Source organism: Periplaneta americana, chromosome 15 (assembly GCF_040183065.1).
Source record: "Periplaneta americana isolate PAMFEO1 chromosome 15, P.americana_PAMFEO1_priV1, whole genome shotgun sequence".
Lineage (NCBI taxonomy): Eukaryota > Metazoa > Arthropoda > Insecta > Blattodea > Blattidae > Periplaneta > Periplaneta americana.
The window spans coordinates 103,508,007-103,527,070 of record NC_091131.1 but is presented as its reverse complement, the minus strand read 5'-3'; the positions used below and the strand labels follow the sequence as shown (position 1 = coordinate 103,527,070).

General features: G+C 35.2%; 3 protein-coding genes across 4 annotated transcripts in view; 1 reads left to right on the top strand and 2 right to left on the bottom strand.

Moving 5' to 3' along the window:
* The window catches only part of MetRS (methionyl-tRNA synthetase 1), a 57,564-nt gene extending 55,260 nt beyond the window's left edge, over positions 1 to 2,304 (bottom strand). For both annotated transcript variants that reach the window (XM_069847934.1, XM_069847935.1), the window contains exon 1: positions 2,091 to 2,304. In XM_069847934.1, the coding sequence (XP_069704035.1) occupies positions 2,091 to 2,214 (124 nt within the window). In that variant the 5' untranslated portion in view covers positions 2,215 to 2,304. The remainder of the gene's footprint in view (positions 1 to 2,090) is intronic.
* A 269-nt stretch (positions 2,305 to 2,573) lies between these two features.
* On the top strand, positions 2,574 to 18,887 carry LOC138715234 (protein tramtrack, beta isoform-like). Its single transcript, XM_069847936.1, has 3 exons — positions 2,574 to 3,418; positions 3,716 to 3,799; positions 15,575 to 18,887. The coding sequence occupies exons 1-3, from the start codon at positions 2,800 to 2,802 to the stop codon at positions 15,886 to 15,888; spliced, it is 1,017 nt and encodes a 338-aa protein (XP_069704037.1). The 5' UTR covers positions 2,574 to 2,799; the 3' UTR covers positions 15,889 to 18,887.
* Positions 14,561 to 19,064, bottom strand: part of LOC138715235 (facilitated trehalose transporter Tret1-like) — a 38,766-nt gene continuing 34,262 nt past the window's right edge. Inside the window, exon 6 of the mRNA XM_069847938.1 lies at positions 14,561 to 14,680. Within this exon, the coding sequence (XP_069704039.1) occupies positions 14,603 to 14,680 (78 nt within the window). The 3' untranslated portion in view covers positions 14,561 to 14,602. The remainder of the gene's footprint in view (positions 14,681 to 19,064) is intronic.

Below are 19,064 nucleotides of genomic sequence, written 5' to 3'. Positions count from 1 at the left end.
ACCATACTTAGGATAGGTAACATTTCTTCTCATCGAGAACAGAACCTGTTTCTCGCCATTTATTTCATATTTTAACACAGTTTCAATGCTTGTGTACCTATGACAAATTCCACCACAAGTTGAGTTTTAAACACAACTCTTACGACTTTTTGTTTGGTAAATACATTTCAACGAGGGAATTGCATTACTGTACTGCGTATCTAACTATGGCTGAATATACATACTTCTCACTACAGTTCGGATAACTCACTAACAGACTAACAATGCAAAATGCCAGTAGAATTGTGTTGCCGCTTAGTACAACAATTAGCAAACGGATAATTATGCATTGTGTTCTGCACTAGGCTCAGTGGAAATAAGTCGGAAAACCCATCAAAAAGGAACCACATGGTTTTCTGTAGTAATGCCGACAACTTGGGTCTGACTAACTCTGTGTAATGCCCATTACAACATAATATAATTAGGCCTGTGCAATAAAATCTGTGAGAATACAGCCTATGTACAAATAGGCTGTAAATATGTAAATATAGGCCTACACAGGCCAGACTAGCTCGACTACTTCCCCAATGAGTCCATTGTGCCTAGTTCGTTTACATCAACAGGGCGAAGTTCACATGCAACCAAATCTGCAGCTACAATAAGTACGTCGTCACGCATATGAAAAGGAATTAAAGAAAGGGGTAACTGAAAAGTTGACTGAAAAATGGATGCAGAGTTAATGGCTTTGTTCAAGAACCTATTTCCCTCAAATTTTCAATAGAATATGTAGGGAATTCTTTAGTTCGGACTCTGTAATCACCGAGATCGCATCTGGGCAAGGGAAATTTGTTTTCTGTTTCGAATGTTTAAAATCAATTAATTTTTATACAGAAAACAGTTATTCTTTAAAGGTTTAATTCTATAAATGGAACAGTTACTTATGGTGAAATTTCACTTATACATTTGCAACGTAGCATAAACATATCATTACCAATACACTATTAAGATGGGCCAAGTAAAAATATTATACAGAATTAAACAAATTTATTTTTAAGGTTTTCCTCATCTGTAGTTTATGTAGTTACAGCAAGTAAAATGTGTGGGCTACCAGTTAACCTTAAGATATACTTCCTGTAAAACAGGAACATTCTTAATAATTATGATGGTGATAAGAATGATGATGATGACGACACGAAGCATTAATCAGTTTTAGAAATTTCCTTCCAATCTTCTTCGACCATATTATGCGCCACAAATTATGATAACTTTATCCTGTGGCACAGTGAATGATCGTCAGAGCCTAAATTTAGAATTTTCATCTTTTTTTTTTTCTGAGCATAGTGCTTCGTCATTAAGTCCACCACAATTCTCAAGACTGGTTCTTTCACGAAAAATATGATATAAAAATGCAAAAATATATTAGCTAATTAAAAAGTCATTATATATACAGTAGTCTATACGGAATTGTAGGCCTACATGAAGATTTATAAGTAATGATTGTAGAATTAAATACGATTGGGGAGAAGTATAGAAGTACGGAAAATTGGTACAGAAAGCAAAAATGTAAATCAACATTTATAGGCCTACATAAAAACACGAACACGAAAATGGAGATTTTTTTTTTCTGATGATGAAATATCACGCTTGATATAGGGGCCTAGACCTACGCCTAAATGACGAGGTTCAGATGTCGTCATAAAACTGCAATCTCATATCATATGGAAATGGCATTCTACATAATAAGCTCTTTAAATGAACGACTTGCAGAGGAAGAAAAGCTTCGTAGGCAGAAATAGGATTAAACACAATATTTTTTGTTCGCTTAGATATAACCTCCCATTTTAAATAGAAATGAAATGAATTCATAATTAAATTGACCGCAATTACAATATAAGACACCAGACAAAGAATCAATATAACTTAATAAACCTAGCCCTAGTAAACTTGTTACAACATAACATGACAATGTTTCATAAATTTATTAATACACCGTTAGTGATAGTTAATTAAAATTTTCAGTTTAGAAGACATTTATATAAGTTCCAGAATTTTCAAAAATACTTTTCTTCGCGTTTATATCCTGCCGTATGGAAAACTTAACCTAAACTCACCTTCTACATTAGTTAATTCAGAAATTACATCTTTCTGAGCGAAATTTGCCGATATTAATAGCTTTAGCGATAATGGATTATTTTCGTTCGTAAATATTTTCATGTTTTTAAGTTGATTTACCATCAATATAATAAATAGAATGAAAAAATCAATACACCACTTCTAAACCTCCTTACACAGCACATGCCACATGGCCTTGATTACATGCCATGTCGCTGCAGTGTTGCTAACACATATCACAGAAAGTATTCATGATACCCTACATCTAGGATGATACTAACAAACAATTGGAATGATTTTACTAGCGATATAATATCGAAAACAATTTATTTTATCGTTTTATAAATTGTATATGTATTTATTAATATATAAGGAGCGTACGTTAAGTATCTAAAGCCAAGTAACATTAAAAATATAAAGCATATAGAATCTTTTAATCTTCACAGATATAGCGTGTTTATTTTATCAACGTTGGTGTAGTTGAAACAAGGAAGTTGCATCAGCCGTAAAGTATAATCGTTTGTGGTTTGGGGTTATGGTGCATGTTTGGTCGTATAATAATCGAAATTTGATTAAGTAAAACACGTTTTTAAAATATTGATCGAAAAGTATTGCTAGTAAACTATATAAATTTTCATTGTTTACACATCACAGGTTTTGTATTAGGTGTACTTGATTTTTATTGCGTTTATTTTTAATAGGCTCAAGATGAATGTCATATTAGATGACACAGAACATGATTCAAATTTGATAAAATCCGTCGCATCATTCTTCGAAAAAGAAGATTATCTTGATGTAATGTTTATATGTAAAGGAGGAAAGAAAGTTAAGGCTCATAAGCTTGTATTGTCAGCGGTTAGCCCCTTCTTGAAAGCATTGTTTTCAGAATGGAATGAAAACCAAGAAATAGTTTTGATGGTACCAGATATTGATCATAATATTCTCAAACTTGTATTTGTTTTCATGTATGAAGGAACGATGAAATTATCTCCTTCAGAGTTTGTCGAATTTAAAGCTATACTTAAAATGTTGAAGATAAAGTTTCCTGGTGCAATTGTTGATGAACGTCCGGTTCAGGCTCCTCCAAATCGTCTACCACCATTGCTTAAGTTGAATCCACTCAATAAAATACATTTGGAACGTCAAACAAATGTAGCCGGCAAAAAAGGAGGAGACACTTCTGTCGTTAATGACAGCAGTTCTTCAGAAGTTAATCAGCCATTTAGCACAATGCAAGATTCTCTCATACCTGATAGACGACCCAAGGACCCAGATGCTGATCCACTCGACGTACCTGATTTTTATTTCGTTCCAACATCAACAGCAGGTAAGCCATAAGAAATCATTTACCAGTAGCCCTAGGTACTAATATGAAAATTTAGCTAATGCATATGTTAGTAATTTGTCGATTTCTCTTGCCATATTTACATTTTATTATTGTTATATTCTTGCCTTACCATTAGTTTATTGACTCATAATTCTTAAATTTAAAAAAAATTGCCAGCCTTAATCTTTCTCCATTATTAGACTACATTGTTTTGCCTAGATATGGTGATAAAATTAGATGTGTAATTTTATTGAGCCGATATTTATATTAATTGTCTCTATTATCGTTTTATTATAGGAGCGGCCACCTCAGCATCAATAACACATGCAACTGATGCACTTAATAGCTCTGGGTTATTGATGAACCAAGAAAAGGAAGAAAGTATGTATATTGTAGCCTACTATAGTCCCGTCGCTCTTATTTCTGGCAATCAATCACGTTGCAGGTCAGCTACATTCAAATGTGTGCGTCTTGTGATTTGCTGATGATGACGTTTTGCATTCCCTAAGGCTCGATAAATAGTTAATATAATCGCCCGCCATTTTGGCTCTTTCGTTGGCGTTCACAGAAAGCACACGAGGACGTTATTTGCCGCTCAATTATTTGCTGAATTATAGTGCGTTTTATTTATTATCATAGGAGCTACGACATGATAATGTTTAACGGTGTGGCAAATACATTCCTCATCTGGTAGCTCGGCAACGAAGGAACAAAAATGGCGAACGATACTACTTACCTAGACTTTATAGAGCCTTCACTTCCTAAGACGTAAGCAAAGAGGAGGAGTCATGCCAGGAATAACAGCGTTGCAACTATAAGAGAATTGCTTGTACATAAGTTGTGTGTGTGTGTATTTGTAGCACATTCATTTATGGTTGGGATAATATTTTTATCTTATAAAATGGTACTTTGTAATGTGTAATATAAAAATTGTCCTATATCGTATTCATACTAGACATGTTTTTTCCGTCTCCAAGTGTGCTGTATAAAGACATACCTGGTACTTAAGTTTGAGGGTCAGTCAAATATAAACCGAACTGTTTTTCTATTCTGTATTAAACCAATATCTTTTATATGTTTACACAAGTCTTTTTTTCCAGGTGTAGGCTATAGTTTTCGTTAACATTTAGGCCTAAACACTTTTGTCATCGGATTGGTAGTGTTTTTGTATTCCTGTATTGTAGAAAACAGAAAGTAGTTCTGGCATATCCAATGCCAATTGCATACGAACTGTTCCTTCTCTTCATTGTTTTCGAATCGTTCATGCAATGTTTTCTTTAGTGGTTCAAACAAATTGTAATCACATGGCACAAAAACGTAGCTATACAGCAGATATTCGACAGCAGTCCAGTGCTTTTGTCTTTATTTTTCTTGTGTTAGGGAGGCAGTGTGAGGCTGAGCATTGTCATGCAGAAGAAACCCACTATGGATGGGGATGCCATGTGTTTTGCACTGATGCCCTGCTTTGAGCTTGTCCAGTAGTATAGTCCGGGTCAGCTTACTTCATACCCTAAGGGTGAAACCTAACCATTTTTCCCCCATTACTACATATGCTAGTGGATTGTGGTGATTTTCTAGTTTGCAGGTTGAATTTTCTTTTGCCAACTTCGTTTCGAATTTCGATACCGACAAATACTACAAATGGTAGTCGATTTTTGTAACTGGTATGTTGGCAGCTGAGACAAATATCGATAATATTTGTTGGTACTGGAGTTTCATGAAATTAAAATTGTACTAGATTTCTGAGCCGGTTACTAGAAGCAAGAGAAATTTGAACATACTAATAATTAACTAATATCAGTATTAATATTAATACATAATAGTTATTTTATGTATTGCTTTATGGTTATAATTCAAGACTATAATCAGGTAAGTTTTCGGAGTTAGTACAAAATACATTTTTAGGTTGTCTCATGAGTCAATAGTTTAGTCAAACCAATGCATTTTGTATTGTTAGACAAAATATTTGACATGGTGATATCCTTCTCGTATAGTTTGCCTACGAAAATATGTTACAAATTATTGAGTTATTTAGAATAACCTTCCAACATAAAGTACGGTAAGTAAATAAGTCATTTAGTAGTACGATCATATGATATCAGGTAACAGTTGGCAACACGACAAGACGGCAATATTTGCTGTTTAGGAACTGTTCCTATGTGACCTTCAATATAGACAGCAATACCTATCCTTCATTCACGGAGAAAATTGACGTACATAACCCTTCTGTAGGCCTAATTCAAAACACAATAACAAAAAAAGCTTACCTGCAGAGACCTGAATTTTCATCTTTGTTGGACCTGCTTCACCTTTTCTTTCCTTTTCTGTACAGGCCTTTTTTGTCTTTGGAGTATAGTGGTATAGTCATTCATCACTGCTGAATACCAGCAGTCAGAAATCTTAGCTCGATTGTTCTTATGATCTGCATTCAACAGGCATGGAACTCTTTGTGTCAAAATGTTCTGAAATTTCAAATGCCATTCCAAATGATGAATCGATTGTCATAGCTTATTCCAATTTCTTTTCACTAAAATCTTGAATTGCTTGAATGTGTCTGGCATGATGGTGATGCAGATTGCTTCAAGTTTCGCATATCTGTATGTCCACCAGGAAATGCCGTATTATTCCATGAAAACATTTGTCTCTTCAATAACGTTTCATTCCCAAACTGTTCACATAGTCTTTGCAAAATCTTGGTTGGTGTCTGGCTTTTCTTCATTAAAAACTTCATTATAATGCATTGCACAGTGACACTACTGCTTGCTCACTTGCTCATCATGCTAGCTACTAAAGAAATGAAAGGAATGTGATGTGCATGGCAAGGATTTTAGCTTATATTTTATCTTTCTTCGTATATGATGGATTTGAATACCATACTTAAAGTTAGTGTGGCTTTTGACCATGTCACAGGTTTGTGAACCACTAGTTGTTTTCTCATTACTTTAATTTCTCTATTTTTCCTAAACAGTTTTAATCTAGTTTACAGAATATAAAACATGTATCACAGGGAGTCTAACTCGCATATTAGAAATTAATGAAATCATAAGAGTAGCAGGAAGATGAAGATTCTTGAGGCTGAGGTTTGTAAGATCTGTACAGTAGCAAGAAATGTGCACGCAGCAAGCCAGATGATGAGGCAGGCAAGAAATCTTGAGCCCATCCACACATCACTGTTATGGCTGCAGTTTTATGGAAACTGTTGCTGCATTTATTCTGTGTATAGTGTTATAAAATTAAATCTATTATTAGTTTAACCTTTAACATTCTGAATTGAATACACATGTGTGAGTTCAGCATAACAAATTTATGTAGGCAGAGATGTCAACTATTACGAATTTTCCCCCAGGGCTATTAGGGTAGACCAGGGTAATTGTAAACAAATGCTGTGAAAAATATAAAATAGGAGTAACTGCTTAGTTGTGAACGAATGTTTTGTAAGAGTCTACAAACAAAGTTGAGAAAGAATTTTGCTTCGCCTTAATTTTTGGCGTTGTAAGTAAATGTACAGTGCTATTTTTTAAGAATATGTTGTTTTTATGAGTAATGTATAGTAGTTAACAGTTATTCCAATGGTTTTGAGATCTCCCATAACCTCAGTTCATTAAATTATGACGTGTTTACATTTGCCCCATAGTTTTAATTGCTTGGGGGTAACTGTAAACATGTTTTACTATGGTTACATTTCGTACTTTTTAGTAATCATAATGTCAAGAAATTATATTAGAAAGAGACCCCCACCCAATTACACTGTATAGGATTTAGAGAGGGTTGTCACAGATGTGAAAAATAGTAACTACAGTTATTGTGAAGCTCAGGAGAGGTACTGAGTTCCTATATCTGTCATATATATATAATAGGTTAAAGGACGAAATGTACCACTGACCAAAATTGGAATTGGGAGGAGTACAGCTCTTTCTTCTGAAACAGAACAAAAAATGTTCAGTGCCTGATAGCCCGTGTGAAAATTGGTGTTTACAATTACCCCCCCTCTCAAAGGGGTAAATGTAAACAGGTGGGGTAAATGTAAACTAGCAATTAAAAAATGAAAAAAAGTCAACCTTATTATTTAAAACCCATTTTCAGAGAAAAGAAAGATGTAAAAATAACACAACGTTTCTTTGTCATGCTTACCATTACTGAGATTGTGTAATGTTGAAATATATTTGAAATCAGTGAAAGTGTTCACAATTACTCTGGTCTACTCTACAGTATTATGGTCACAGGAAAAAATATTTTCATATAGAAGAAAATGTTTCCTGTTCAGCTTTTGAATATTTTATTCAGAGATTCCCAAATTTGGTTAATGAAGATGAACATAACAGACATGAAGAGGAATTTGCAGCTTACCATTGCGATACTATTCGTGAATACATTATAAATTTGTCTAGAATATTTATATATATATATATATATATATATATATATATATATATATATATATATACGTAATGAAGGCCAAAATTGTAGATTTCAGATATGAAAATGAGTATAAAACATTAAATCTCATTGGTATTTAATTCTGCCCGTGGAATAACACAATTTGTGTGTTATCTGTGATTTTCATCAAATAAGAAGCTAATAAATTGTTATAAATTAGACTGCATTTTGTTTTCACCTCAGAATGTTTTAAATTTAAATATTATCGCACTACTACTATACCGGAATCCTGACCAACACACTCCACATTTAAATATAACTGAAGTAGTATTATAGGGCATAAAGGTTAATATTGAAACTCTTTTCACTGCATTCTGTAGAAGAGAAATTGGAGATTAAAAAGCTTGGTAAGCCTATCTATTTCTGAATATTGTGGAAATGGTGAAATTTGCAAGTACTTTTAACAAGGCAGTTTATGAAAAATATTGTGGTTGTTAGAGATTGTAAAACATTAATTCCATAGTTTTGCTGTACGTGTTGTTTGGTGGAGAAGACCTATGGACAAAATTAAATGTGACAGATATAAACCAGTTGATGGATGGAATAAATAAGTAAAGGATCTTCAGAGACTCCTGTAAAGAATATGTTGAGTTTGGCACTTTTGTGTTAGTAAATATAGCACATCAATTGGAGAGTAGGTATAGATGAGCGATTTCCTTGCATAATTAATGAGAAAGTCAAACATGACGGATATTTTGTAAATATAGGCCTAATTATTAACTGCGTTAGATTTTTGGCACATTTAAATTAGCACTGGGGGGACACTACAAGTGTGTTCATCATTGAATCAAAATGTTCCCAAGGGTTGAATTAATTTTAGTGCAAAATTGAATCTTCCTTTAAAGAATCACATGGAGAAGGCAGGGAACTTTTAAAACCATACATAATAATGTGAAGAAATGTACGAGAAATATATTTGACATTTCAGACAAAATTGGTGATAGCTCAAAGCATTTCAAATGCTTCTTGTTTTCTAGATACATTGTGAATGACAAATCTGTAGAATGGTTTGGGAATTTCATTGCTCCTCATAAAAATGACGCCTAAATTCTGGCTTTTAATATCTTGTAAAATAAAGTTACCCTCATCTTGCATATGTTCACTGCCATGCCCTTTAATTAAATTTGATAATGTTAAAGGCTGCATATGGCAGTAGGAATATGCATGTATTTTTTGTTGACTTCAAGAGATCTGTATGTTTCTTTCTACCAGCCCACAACAAATATTCATATGTACCTTTGATTAAGCATTACATAAGTAGACCTATTTGTGCCATGCTGACCCTGCAAGATTGAATTTTAATTCCCTCTGCAATCACAATTTTCGAATACAGGAAGAATTCGTCAAGTAGGCCTATATGAAGATGATTTTATATAGAGATGAAATTACAGAGAACTACATTATTTGTTTATATCATCTGATCACATGACACTCACTAGTAGGAACTTCATATTTTGGCTGGTATTTTTTCATATAAGATATTTCCTTCTTGTTCTTCTTCTTCCTGTTCTTCTTGTTCTTCTTCTTCTTTCCTAATTGTGCCGCTATCGCAGCGTTAGGGGATTGCCTCAGACCCACTTCTTGTATTTGTCCCTATCTCTGGCTAGACTGCGGAGCTGATACAATGTTTTCCCCCGGCTTGCCACGACCTGCTTCATCACCTCCTCCCATGTGATCCTTGTCTGCCTATAGTTCGCTTCCCTTGCGGCCTAGCCTCCAAGAATTGGCATGGTTTCCGGTGCTCATCCATCCGTGTAACATGTCCAAACCAAATAAGCTGTCGGTCTTCCATCCTCTTGCTTATGGGTGGCAGTTGTAAATCCTCTCGTTTCTTACCCTGTCCCTTCGTGTTTTCCCTACTATTCTTCTTAGGCACTTCATTTGCACTGTGTTAACTTTACTTATATTTATATATATGTATCAAATATGAATGAGGTCTCGCCCACCTCATATTTTGCTCGACTAGTGTGACTAGTCAGTTTGTTTTTATACCATTAAGTACGAGAAAAATTCGTACCGGCACCGGGAATCGAACCCAGGACCTCTCAGCTGTGCGCGCTGAGTGCTCTCTAACCAACTGAGCTATGCCGGGACGAATTTTTCTCGTACTTAATGGTATAAAAACAAACTGACTAGTCACACTAGTCGAGCAAAATATAATGAGGTGGGCGAGACCTCATTCATATTTGATACATATATGATGTTAACAGTTTAAAGAAACTGTTGGTGAATATGGCCATAAAGTCATGTAATATGCGCTCCTGTACATATATGATGTGTATCGTCTCAAGTGCAGGCAGTAAGGCCTTAACACGACACTACGAGAGGAGTTCGGCCGGCGTCGTGAATCGGGTCCCGGCATAGCTCAGTTGGTTAGAGAGCACTCAGCGCGCACAGCTGAGAGGTCCTGGGTTCGATTCCCGGTGCCGGTACGAATTTTTCTCGTACTTAATGGTATTTACTTATATTGTTCTTCGTCGCTGTCCAGCTCTCGCTACCATATAGTAGTTTCAGCTCCCAAAACTGCCTGGTACACACGGGTCTTGGTCTTTTTATCCACCTCTTCTTTACTGAATAAGCAACGGCTCAGGGCATAGTAGGAAGTAGGAATTAGTGGCCTTTTGTGCTTGCTTGTGCACCTCTCCTTGCAACTTGCCTGTTTGATGGATTGTTGTTCCGAGATATTCATAGCTTTCCACCTGTGTCAGCTGTTGTCCGTCATACTCTATCTTAATCTGCTCCACCAGTTCTTCTGTCCTCACCACCATCAAAACCTGACTCTTCTTGTGATTTATTGTCATACCCCTTTCTTTCAGGGTTTCTGCCCATTCAATCACTTCTTGTTGGAGCTTCCTTTCTGAGTCTGCGATTAGTACAATGTCGTCAGCATAGGCTGACACCTGACAAAACACTGGAAGATATTTCCAGATGTAGAAATACTCTTCAGTCAACTTCAAAATAGGATATTGATTGGAGACTTGTAAGAAAGTAGCCTACATAATTTCAGAAGAAAAAGTGCTCAGAACCAGAGATAATGTTGAAATAGATGAAGCAGCCAGCAACACAGAGGTGAAAAAGGATGGGTAACTCAGAATTGAAAAAGAGAGCTAAAAATTTTGTGAAATTGTCTGTCATGTTAATAAAGATGTCATTTCTATGACCTCTTGTTGTTGCAGTATTTTATATTTTTAGTTCGGTTATTTAATGACATAGTATCAACTAATAGGTTATTTAATATCAATGGAATTGGTGATATCCAAACGAGATAGAGGATGTGCCATGGGATTACCTGACACTCACCTTACAGTTGGAGAAAACTTTTGAGGAAAAAAAATACAACAACCAGGTAATTGACCCAAAGAGGAATTGGAATCCATGCCAGCGCACAGCTCTGAATTAGCATAATTTCAAGCAGAATGTTTTATTTATTTTATTATATTATGGTTTATTTAACGACACTCTCAACTGCCGACGTTATATCAGCATCATCGGTGTGCCGGAATTTCGTCCTGCATGAGTTCTTTTACATGCTAGTAAATCTACTGACATGTGTCTGTCGGATTTAAGCATACTTAAATGCCATTGACCTGGGTCGGGATTGAACCCACAATCTCGAGCATAGAAGGCCAGTGCTATACCAACTATGCTACCCAGGCCGACTAACAATGTTTTTAGAAGTATGAATCTAATTTCCCTGAGGCAAAAATGGAAGGAACATGTGATGTGTAGCAGTTTCTTAATTCGAAAAACTAAAAATACTTCTGTTCACTGTCTGCAGAGTAAATATACAGAAGTTCTTACAAAATAAATTATAGTGTACAAACTTACTGCAATGACAAAAGTTCTGATTGTGATCTTTATGACGTCTTCAGAAGCTGATCATTATTATTTCTGAGAAAAACAATTGTTGAGGGAAGACCCTCTACATTAACAATGCCTTTCATAGAAAAGAAATTTATTTCTGAGTTTCTAGACTTCGATCAGAAGGTTATCAGTGGCGTAGCATGAAATTTTGAGCAGGGGAAGCTAACTCAAGTTGTCTTTCATGCAATATGAGAAAACGTATTACAAAAAATACAGCCTTAAAATAAATAGTAGTCAATGTCAAGTCAGCAGTCGAAGATTGGTTGGAACATCGTAAGTAACACCAATAAGGCATGACCTCAAATGATACGTAGTAAAATATGATTTCACGGTTTACACATATCTCTTAACAAATAGACACGTAAACGTATAACATTAGCTCACTCCCTATCATACTTAGAGAAATCACAATATTAACGGTCAATAGATACAGTATTAGTATCATTACGTAAGTATGCGTCTGTCTTTTGGTTGTGTCCTTCATTGACAGCAAGGGAGTCGGTCATTTGTTTTTTTAAATCACACTTTTGTTCGTAAGTCAGTCTTGATAATACAATTGTCCTAAAAAAATTCAAGTAAATTAGTGTCAGGAACTGTTATTTCGCTCATTATTTATTATATCAGCCACAATGCACACTAACATTTCAACTGAACACAAATGACGAAAAGGGATAACTCGGAAACTACTTATTTTAAATGTTAAAGCTAGCTTTTGGCTTCTTACGAGCCTTGAGAGCTTTAGGGTAGTTTAGTTACAAAGGGATGGAAAATCTGCGGGGTGGATTACACAGAAGAAACCAGTTGCTTGGAAGCTGGTGTGTGCAGGCTTCTTGTTTATTGCTGCATCACAAATCATCCTGAGCTGCCGCATCACAATATTTAACGCGTAAATATAAATTCTATTAAAATTAATAAATAATTTTCTCCCTAAACTGCAGGTTTATTATGAAATTATTATTAACTGGGGAAGCTAAACTTTTTAGCTTACATTGACGCTACGCCACTGAAGGTTATTGGCAAGTTTGCTCATAGTGAGGAGTACAGAATGAATTTTTAAAGTAAATTGATTTCAGTGGTGTTCTGGATTTATCAACTCAAAACATTTGTTTATTAATGCGTGTTCATACCATTTCAGTCTGTTGCTGCATATGAAACCAAACACTCCCTGGTTAATCATTCAGCCACATATTCTTTTGAATAATTTCGAGGGAAAAATTGTTCTGGGGCCGGTATCGAACCCGGGACCTTTGGTTAAACGTACCAACGCTCTACCAACTGAGCTACCCGGGAATTCTACCAGACACTGATCCAATTTTTCTCTCTATATCCACAGACCTCAAAGTGGGCTGACAACCGTCAAGCAACCAACATTGAGTGCACACTACTGTGTGACTTAAATTGTGGGGTTCTGTTAACGAACAGTGACGTGTATCATGCAAATCAAGCTTTTAGGTATAAATCCCTGTAAAGTTGATTTGAATAATTTCGAGGGAAAAATTGTTCCGGGGCCGGGTATCGAACCCGGGACCTTTGGTTAAACGTACCAACACTCTACCAACTGAGCTACCTGGGAACTCTACCAGACACCGATCCAATTTTTCCCTCTATATCCACAGATCTCAAAGTGGGCTGACAACTGTCAAGCAACCAACATTGAGTGCACAATAAGTCTGTGTGACTTAAATTGTGGTTTTCTGTTAACGAACAGTGACGTGTATTATACAAATCAAGCTTTCAGGTAATAACCTGGTTGGTTGCCTTTTGTACAGTGTTGACTCCAGACTAGTTTTTTTTCCAGGAAGGGAGATGAAATTGAAGGGAGGAAGACTAGATGATGATATTAAATCATAGGACAATTTTTGATATATGTAGTAATTGCTTTTCAGTTTCATTTAGATACTTTACTACTGCTATTGCTGCTGTTACTGCTACCACATGAAAAGATTTATAATGAGAATCTAAATTATCAGTTTGTAATTTGGCTGCTTATCGACACTACACCCTTACAACTGCCAGCTTTTGTTTCTGTGAACTCACAGTGCCACAACTCTTCACTGGCATTTCCCTACATACCCTTCCATAAAGCTGTCTATAATAAAATTGTTGGCAGATCAGTCATGAATCACATTTCATTCTGGGCAGTGTAGTGTAGCGTAGTGGTATTCACAATGTCATTGCATATGAATTTTGAAGATGTACATAAAGCTCAAGAAATCATGGAGTACAACAAGACAAAAATTTAAACGTAAATTTCATAACAGCCCAAAGTAAAGTAAAGTATATGCAGCCAATCCTTACGCTCTAGGTTAGGGGAAGGCAAACTTTTCTTCCCATGGGCCAAATAGTAACTATAGTAGCCTTTTGCAGGGCAAGAGGCAAACTCGAAGGTATTAAGTCAACTTACAGTTGAAGAGATAAGACCTGGCATGTACATCAGGACTGGCAAGTTTTAATTGTACTATTTTTTCTTCTCCTCTAGCCATTGTTGCACATGTGCGACAGGTCTAATCTCCAACTGCACTTAAATAACCGCATAAGTAATTTTCACAAATGTATTGAACGAAAAGTATAATAATAATAATAATAATAATAATAATAATAATAATAATAATAATAATAATAATAATAATAATAATTAATTGTTGAAATATAGGACTACTAATGAGGAAAATGAAATTCCTTTTTTTTTTTTAATAATATTTCACCAAACTGAGGTCCACATTAGTACACAATATCATCAAAACTGAATGCACAGCAAAGTGTGAATTCGAAGCTATTGGAGCGCCACATAGAGTCCTTTTCACAACTCAACTCGACAGTCAGATGGTGTAGCGCATATTTTTAAATTTTAAAGAATTTGAAAATATCAAATTCATTCTTAGATCATAGGCCATACAAAAAGAAATAGCAGGCCAGATTTGGCCTGCAGGCCGTAGTTTGCTGACCCCTGCTCAAGATGAACTGAAACAAAACATTCCAACAGAAATTAGGTCCATAAGTGTAGAGGAACTGACATGTATGTCTAAATGATAGTTTCTTAAGGAGGCATAGATTGAACATCACACAAAAGGAGCAACACTTTCAATAACTTTCTGTGTGAGAAGAGTATTGAATTAATTAATAAATTCATGTATTAATATGTAGCATGCTGTAACTTTATGGAGAGTAATGTAGGGAATATTGATGAAATTTTATGATGCGAAGTTCACAGAAGCAGATGTGAGCGATTGTAAGGGGTCGTGCCACTAAGCAGTAAATTTGCGATTTAATAGTTTTAAAATATTCTCACCATATAACAACGACACAGCGTGAATCTTAAGATCGTATGCACAAATGTTAGGTGTTCACAGTTTTCACAAATAATATTATGCATCTTTACACACTTAACTGAATCGAGAATTTCATTATAGTCACATCATCACTTTAATCTTGAGCTGTTTTGTTTGTTTTTTCGGAAGTCGTAAGAAGAGTGGAGATTTTTTTTTTTAAATCAATGTTATACATAGCAGCAATGCTTTCCTAATAATGGGGAGGACTATACCTACATGTCCTAAAATTTAATTTGAACTTACTGTTGTATTCGGTGTGCTTTGTTTGCTCTCTTGCATGCAGAGTTGTTCTGAAAATGACTGAATCCAAGTAATGAGTTTCGTTTTACGTATTGTGTTCACGTATTTCCCATAATATGTGTTTTTCTGATAAAGTTTGCTGTAATGTCAAACTTATTTTTAACTTGTCATATTTTGATTCATGTAGTCCATACATCCTCATCTCTGCATGTGTCTTTCATTATCAAAATGATTATGAATCACTATTAATATTTTATTGTTTCTTGATTTAAATTTTAAATTTTAGGTGATCTCGGAAAAAACTTCAACTTACCTAACCAACAGGGAGGAGTTTCTGGTGCTTTTCACTCATCTTCTGATGGTCGTGATAGTAATTCTAAACGTCAGAATGCTTCCAGTGTTCGCAAGAGACCACATTCTCAGATAGCATCTAATACTCAGAATCATGGTGATACAACTAACATGAAACTTCAAGGAAAGAAAAGTGGAAGTAGAAGTAAGGGAACCTTGAACAATACGAGTGACCGCGCTACAAATTCGCCTGAGACGTCATCTCAACGAACTAAGTCTAGAAAAGTGAAAGAGAACAAAGCATCGTGAGTAATAATTGTGAAGTATGTATGAACATTTTATAACTTCCTGGCGAGTATTTATGATACACTGTTAAATTTTTACAAATGCCATTTATTTTATGGCCTGGAAGACACTGTTCATACTTTCTGGAAACCTTACTGTTTTGTTAGGTTCTTTGTATTCTTAGTCAATTTTGAAGTAAACAGTTATTTGTGGTCTTTTTCCTTTCAGTTACATAACTGCATGTTCATCAGCTCATCAATACTGTAATACAATGGAGCTTCCATTATCATCATTTCTGCAAATCGTCATTCACTATTTAACGCCATCAGATTAAATTATCGTAGAAATTCTACTCATTTTCATTTTTGTCAGATCGTGTATATTTCTCATGGATGAATAATATTCGTCAAATTTCGAAGTCATGCATCTGAATGTATTTCGATTTGTGGGCTCATTGTCCTTATGATGAAGGGGTATAGGAGCATGTCAATGTCAAATTCGGTAAACAAACAGGACACCCCATGGAAACACGCATTTCAATGTTTGATTAATTTTATAATGATATTTAGTTTTTTCTTAAGTTCTTTAAGAAATATAATGGATTTAATTATTCCCGATTAAAATGTAAAATCAATGTGATAGCACAGTGTAGTATATACAGTTACGAAGCTTGAGTTGTGAGGGTGCTAGGAACAATAGACTGTGCCGGTACTATTTCGCATTGTCTGTAATGAGGTGATATTTGCAATCCTAGTGGTTAGCAACTATCTATGGATGCAGATTTAGTACATATTGAGCTTCGTGACTGTATATACTAGACTGTGGTGATAGTGTCAAAAAAGATATTTCTTGTAATAAATAATTTTGTTCAAAGCTATAACTTAATTATTATGAAAGACTATGCTAACCTAGTTTTTAGGTAAAGCTCCCAGTGAAGCAGGCTGAATTCAAATTATGAAAAATGTTTATATGTGGTTAGATTTTATTTTCGGAATGAATTGTCGGTACAGCATGGGTTTAAATGATTCTGTTATTCTCGTTTCAATAACTATTACAGTTTTGTGAACAAATTATTGATAATTGAAACTCCGCTGCATACATTTATTTCTCTTCATACTTGTATTATTTTATTTAGGCTGCTGTATACTTAGGTCATTTATCCAGATGCGAGAATTTGTAAATTAAAGAGATCTTACTTTCGTTTAAAGTTATAAATACACCTTTTAAATTGATACATATGTCCATTTTATTAAAATATTTGTATTCTTAAGTACATTACTATTTCAGTATTATTATTATTATTATTATTATTATTATTATTATTATTATTATTATTATTATTATTATTATTATTATTATTATTATGTACACTTCTTGATACATTTTTGCTTGCACATTAAAAGAAATATACATTAGTGTTGTAGCAAGCAATTGATTTTGAGATATTTGTGGAAGTAGACCTTCAGAAAGATTGCCGGGGTTTTAAGAAATCGCTAAACATAGTACATAATTGAGTTATGGATACGAATCTTGTTTTATTTTGTAACAAAACTTTCAAAGTTTTTTTACATGGATTATAAATGCTCAGTATGTATCGGTATACCATTTGTCACTCTGCAGACATATATATTACATATTCCATTTCTATCAGTGATGATGTTCAGAATGGCGGCTTCGATTTGCATCTTCAGATTTGATCCTTTTCATAGCCCCACACAAATGAACCACATGGTGTTAATTCCAATGAACAAGCTGATCAAGACAAGAGCTTCTGATCAATGTTAGTCCTGTGTCCAATCCATTGCTGTGGTAAATGCGAGTTTAAAAATGCCCTAACATCCCAATGGAAATGAGGTGGAGTGCTATCTTGTTACAGTATGAAGTCAGCTCTGTCCTCATTTAGCTGGGCCAAAATCCATTCAGTGACCATATTCAGATAAGTCAGTCCTGTCACTGACAGCTGGCAAAGAAAAATAGGCCATTTACTTTCATTTCGCAAACAGCACAAAACACATTCACTTTGACAGAGTCATGCTCATGTTCAACATAACAATGGGAATTTTCCGTCCCCCAAACTCGAACATTGTATCTATTAACTTTTCTACATAAATAAAATTTTGCTTCATCACTAAATTAATCTGTCACAAAAGCCATCTAGTTCCATTAATTGTTGCAGAGCAGAGCAGAAAGCCTCCCTTTGGTGGTGGTCATCAAGTGTTAAAACATGAAGCAGCATGACCAATATGGCTTCATTCTTAGACACCTTCATAACATATGCTGAACTGTGGTTTGCAGTATTTTGAGTTTCTTGCTGCCTCTCACATTTGATTTTCTACCATCGCTTTTCTGATCTTGTCCACTTTCACTTCCAGCCACTGGTGTGGCTCACTCGATTAAGGCTCTTGCCTGCTGGTCTGAAGTTACTCTCGGGCACGGGTTCAATCCCTGCTTGGGTGATTACCTGTTGGGTTTTTTCCGAGGTTTTCCTCAACCGTAAGGTGAATGCGAGGTAAACTGTGGCGAATCCTCGGCCTCATCTCACCAAATACCATCTCGCTATCACCAATCTCATCAACGCTAAATAGCCTAGTAGTTGATACAGAGTCGTTAAATAACCAACTAAAAAAACTTTCACTTCCAACATGGAGGGATGCCTGCTGCGTTTTCCTATACATAGGCACTCTGTCTCCACAAGGTGTGCATACCACCTGTGAAAGAAATTGTCGGAGGGTGGATCCTTCTGAAATTTTGTGCATAACTACTGAATGACAAGTGGTAGTGGTACAGAATAAGCTTCTAGAGTTTCTCTATCCACCGTTACAACAATAAGTATATGTTTAGTGGATTGTCCCACAATAACTCACGAAACACCAACAATCTTTCTGAATAACCCTGCATAATTTAAATATTTTTAAAATCTTAACTAAATTTCAAACAAAAATCACAAATGTGCTATGAAGATATGAAGCAGTAAATGTAATACCTGAGCATAAAATAAGAATTAAATTATATAAAACTAAGAACATGTTATTTTAGTGAAAATAACACACAGACCTCTCTCTCTCTCCATCTCTCTCTTTCTCTCTCTCTCCCTCCCTCCCTCCCTCCCTTTCTCCCCCGTCCCCTCTCTCCTTCTCTCCTTCACTCCTCTCTCTCTCATGAAGTCGCATGACCTCTGACATCGCTTCTTCTCTCTTTGT

Bases quoted from the DNA above. Each gene is read 5' to 3' on its own strand.
- LOC138715234 (XM_069847936.1), top strand. From the start codon at position 2,800: ATGAATGTCATATTAGATGACACAGAACATGATTCAAATTTGATAAAA. The intron at 3,419-3,715 runs GTAAGCCATAAG...GTTTTATTATAG, and splicing joins CGTTCCAACATCAACAGCAG to GAGCGGCCACCTCAGCATCA. The intron at 3,800-15,574 runs GTATGTATATTG...TTTAAATTTTAG, and splicing joins GAACCAAGAAAAGGAAGAAA to GTGATCTCGGAAAAAACTTC.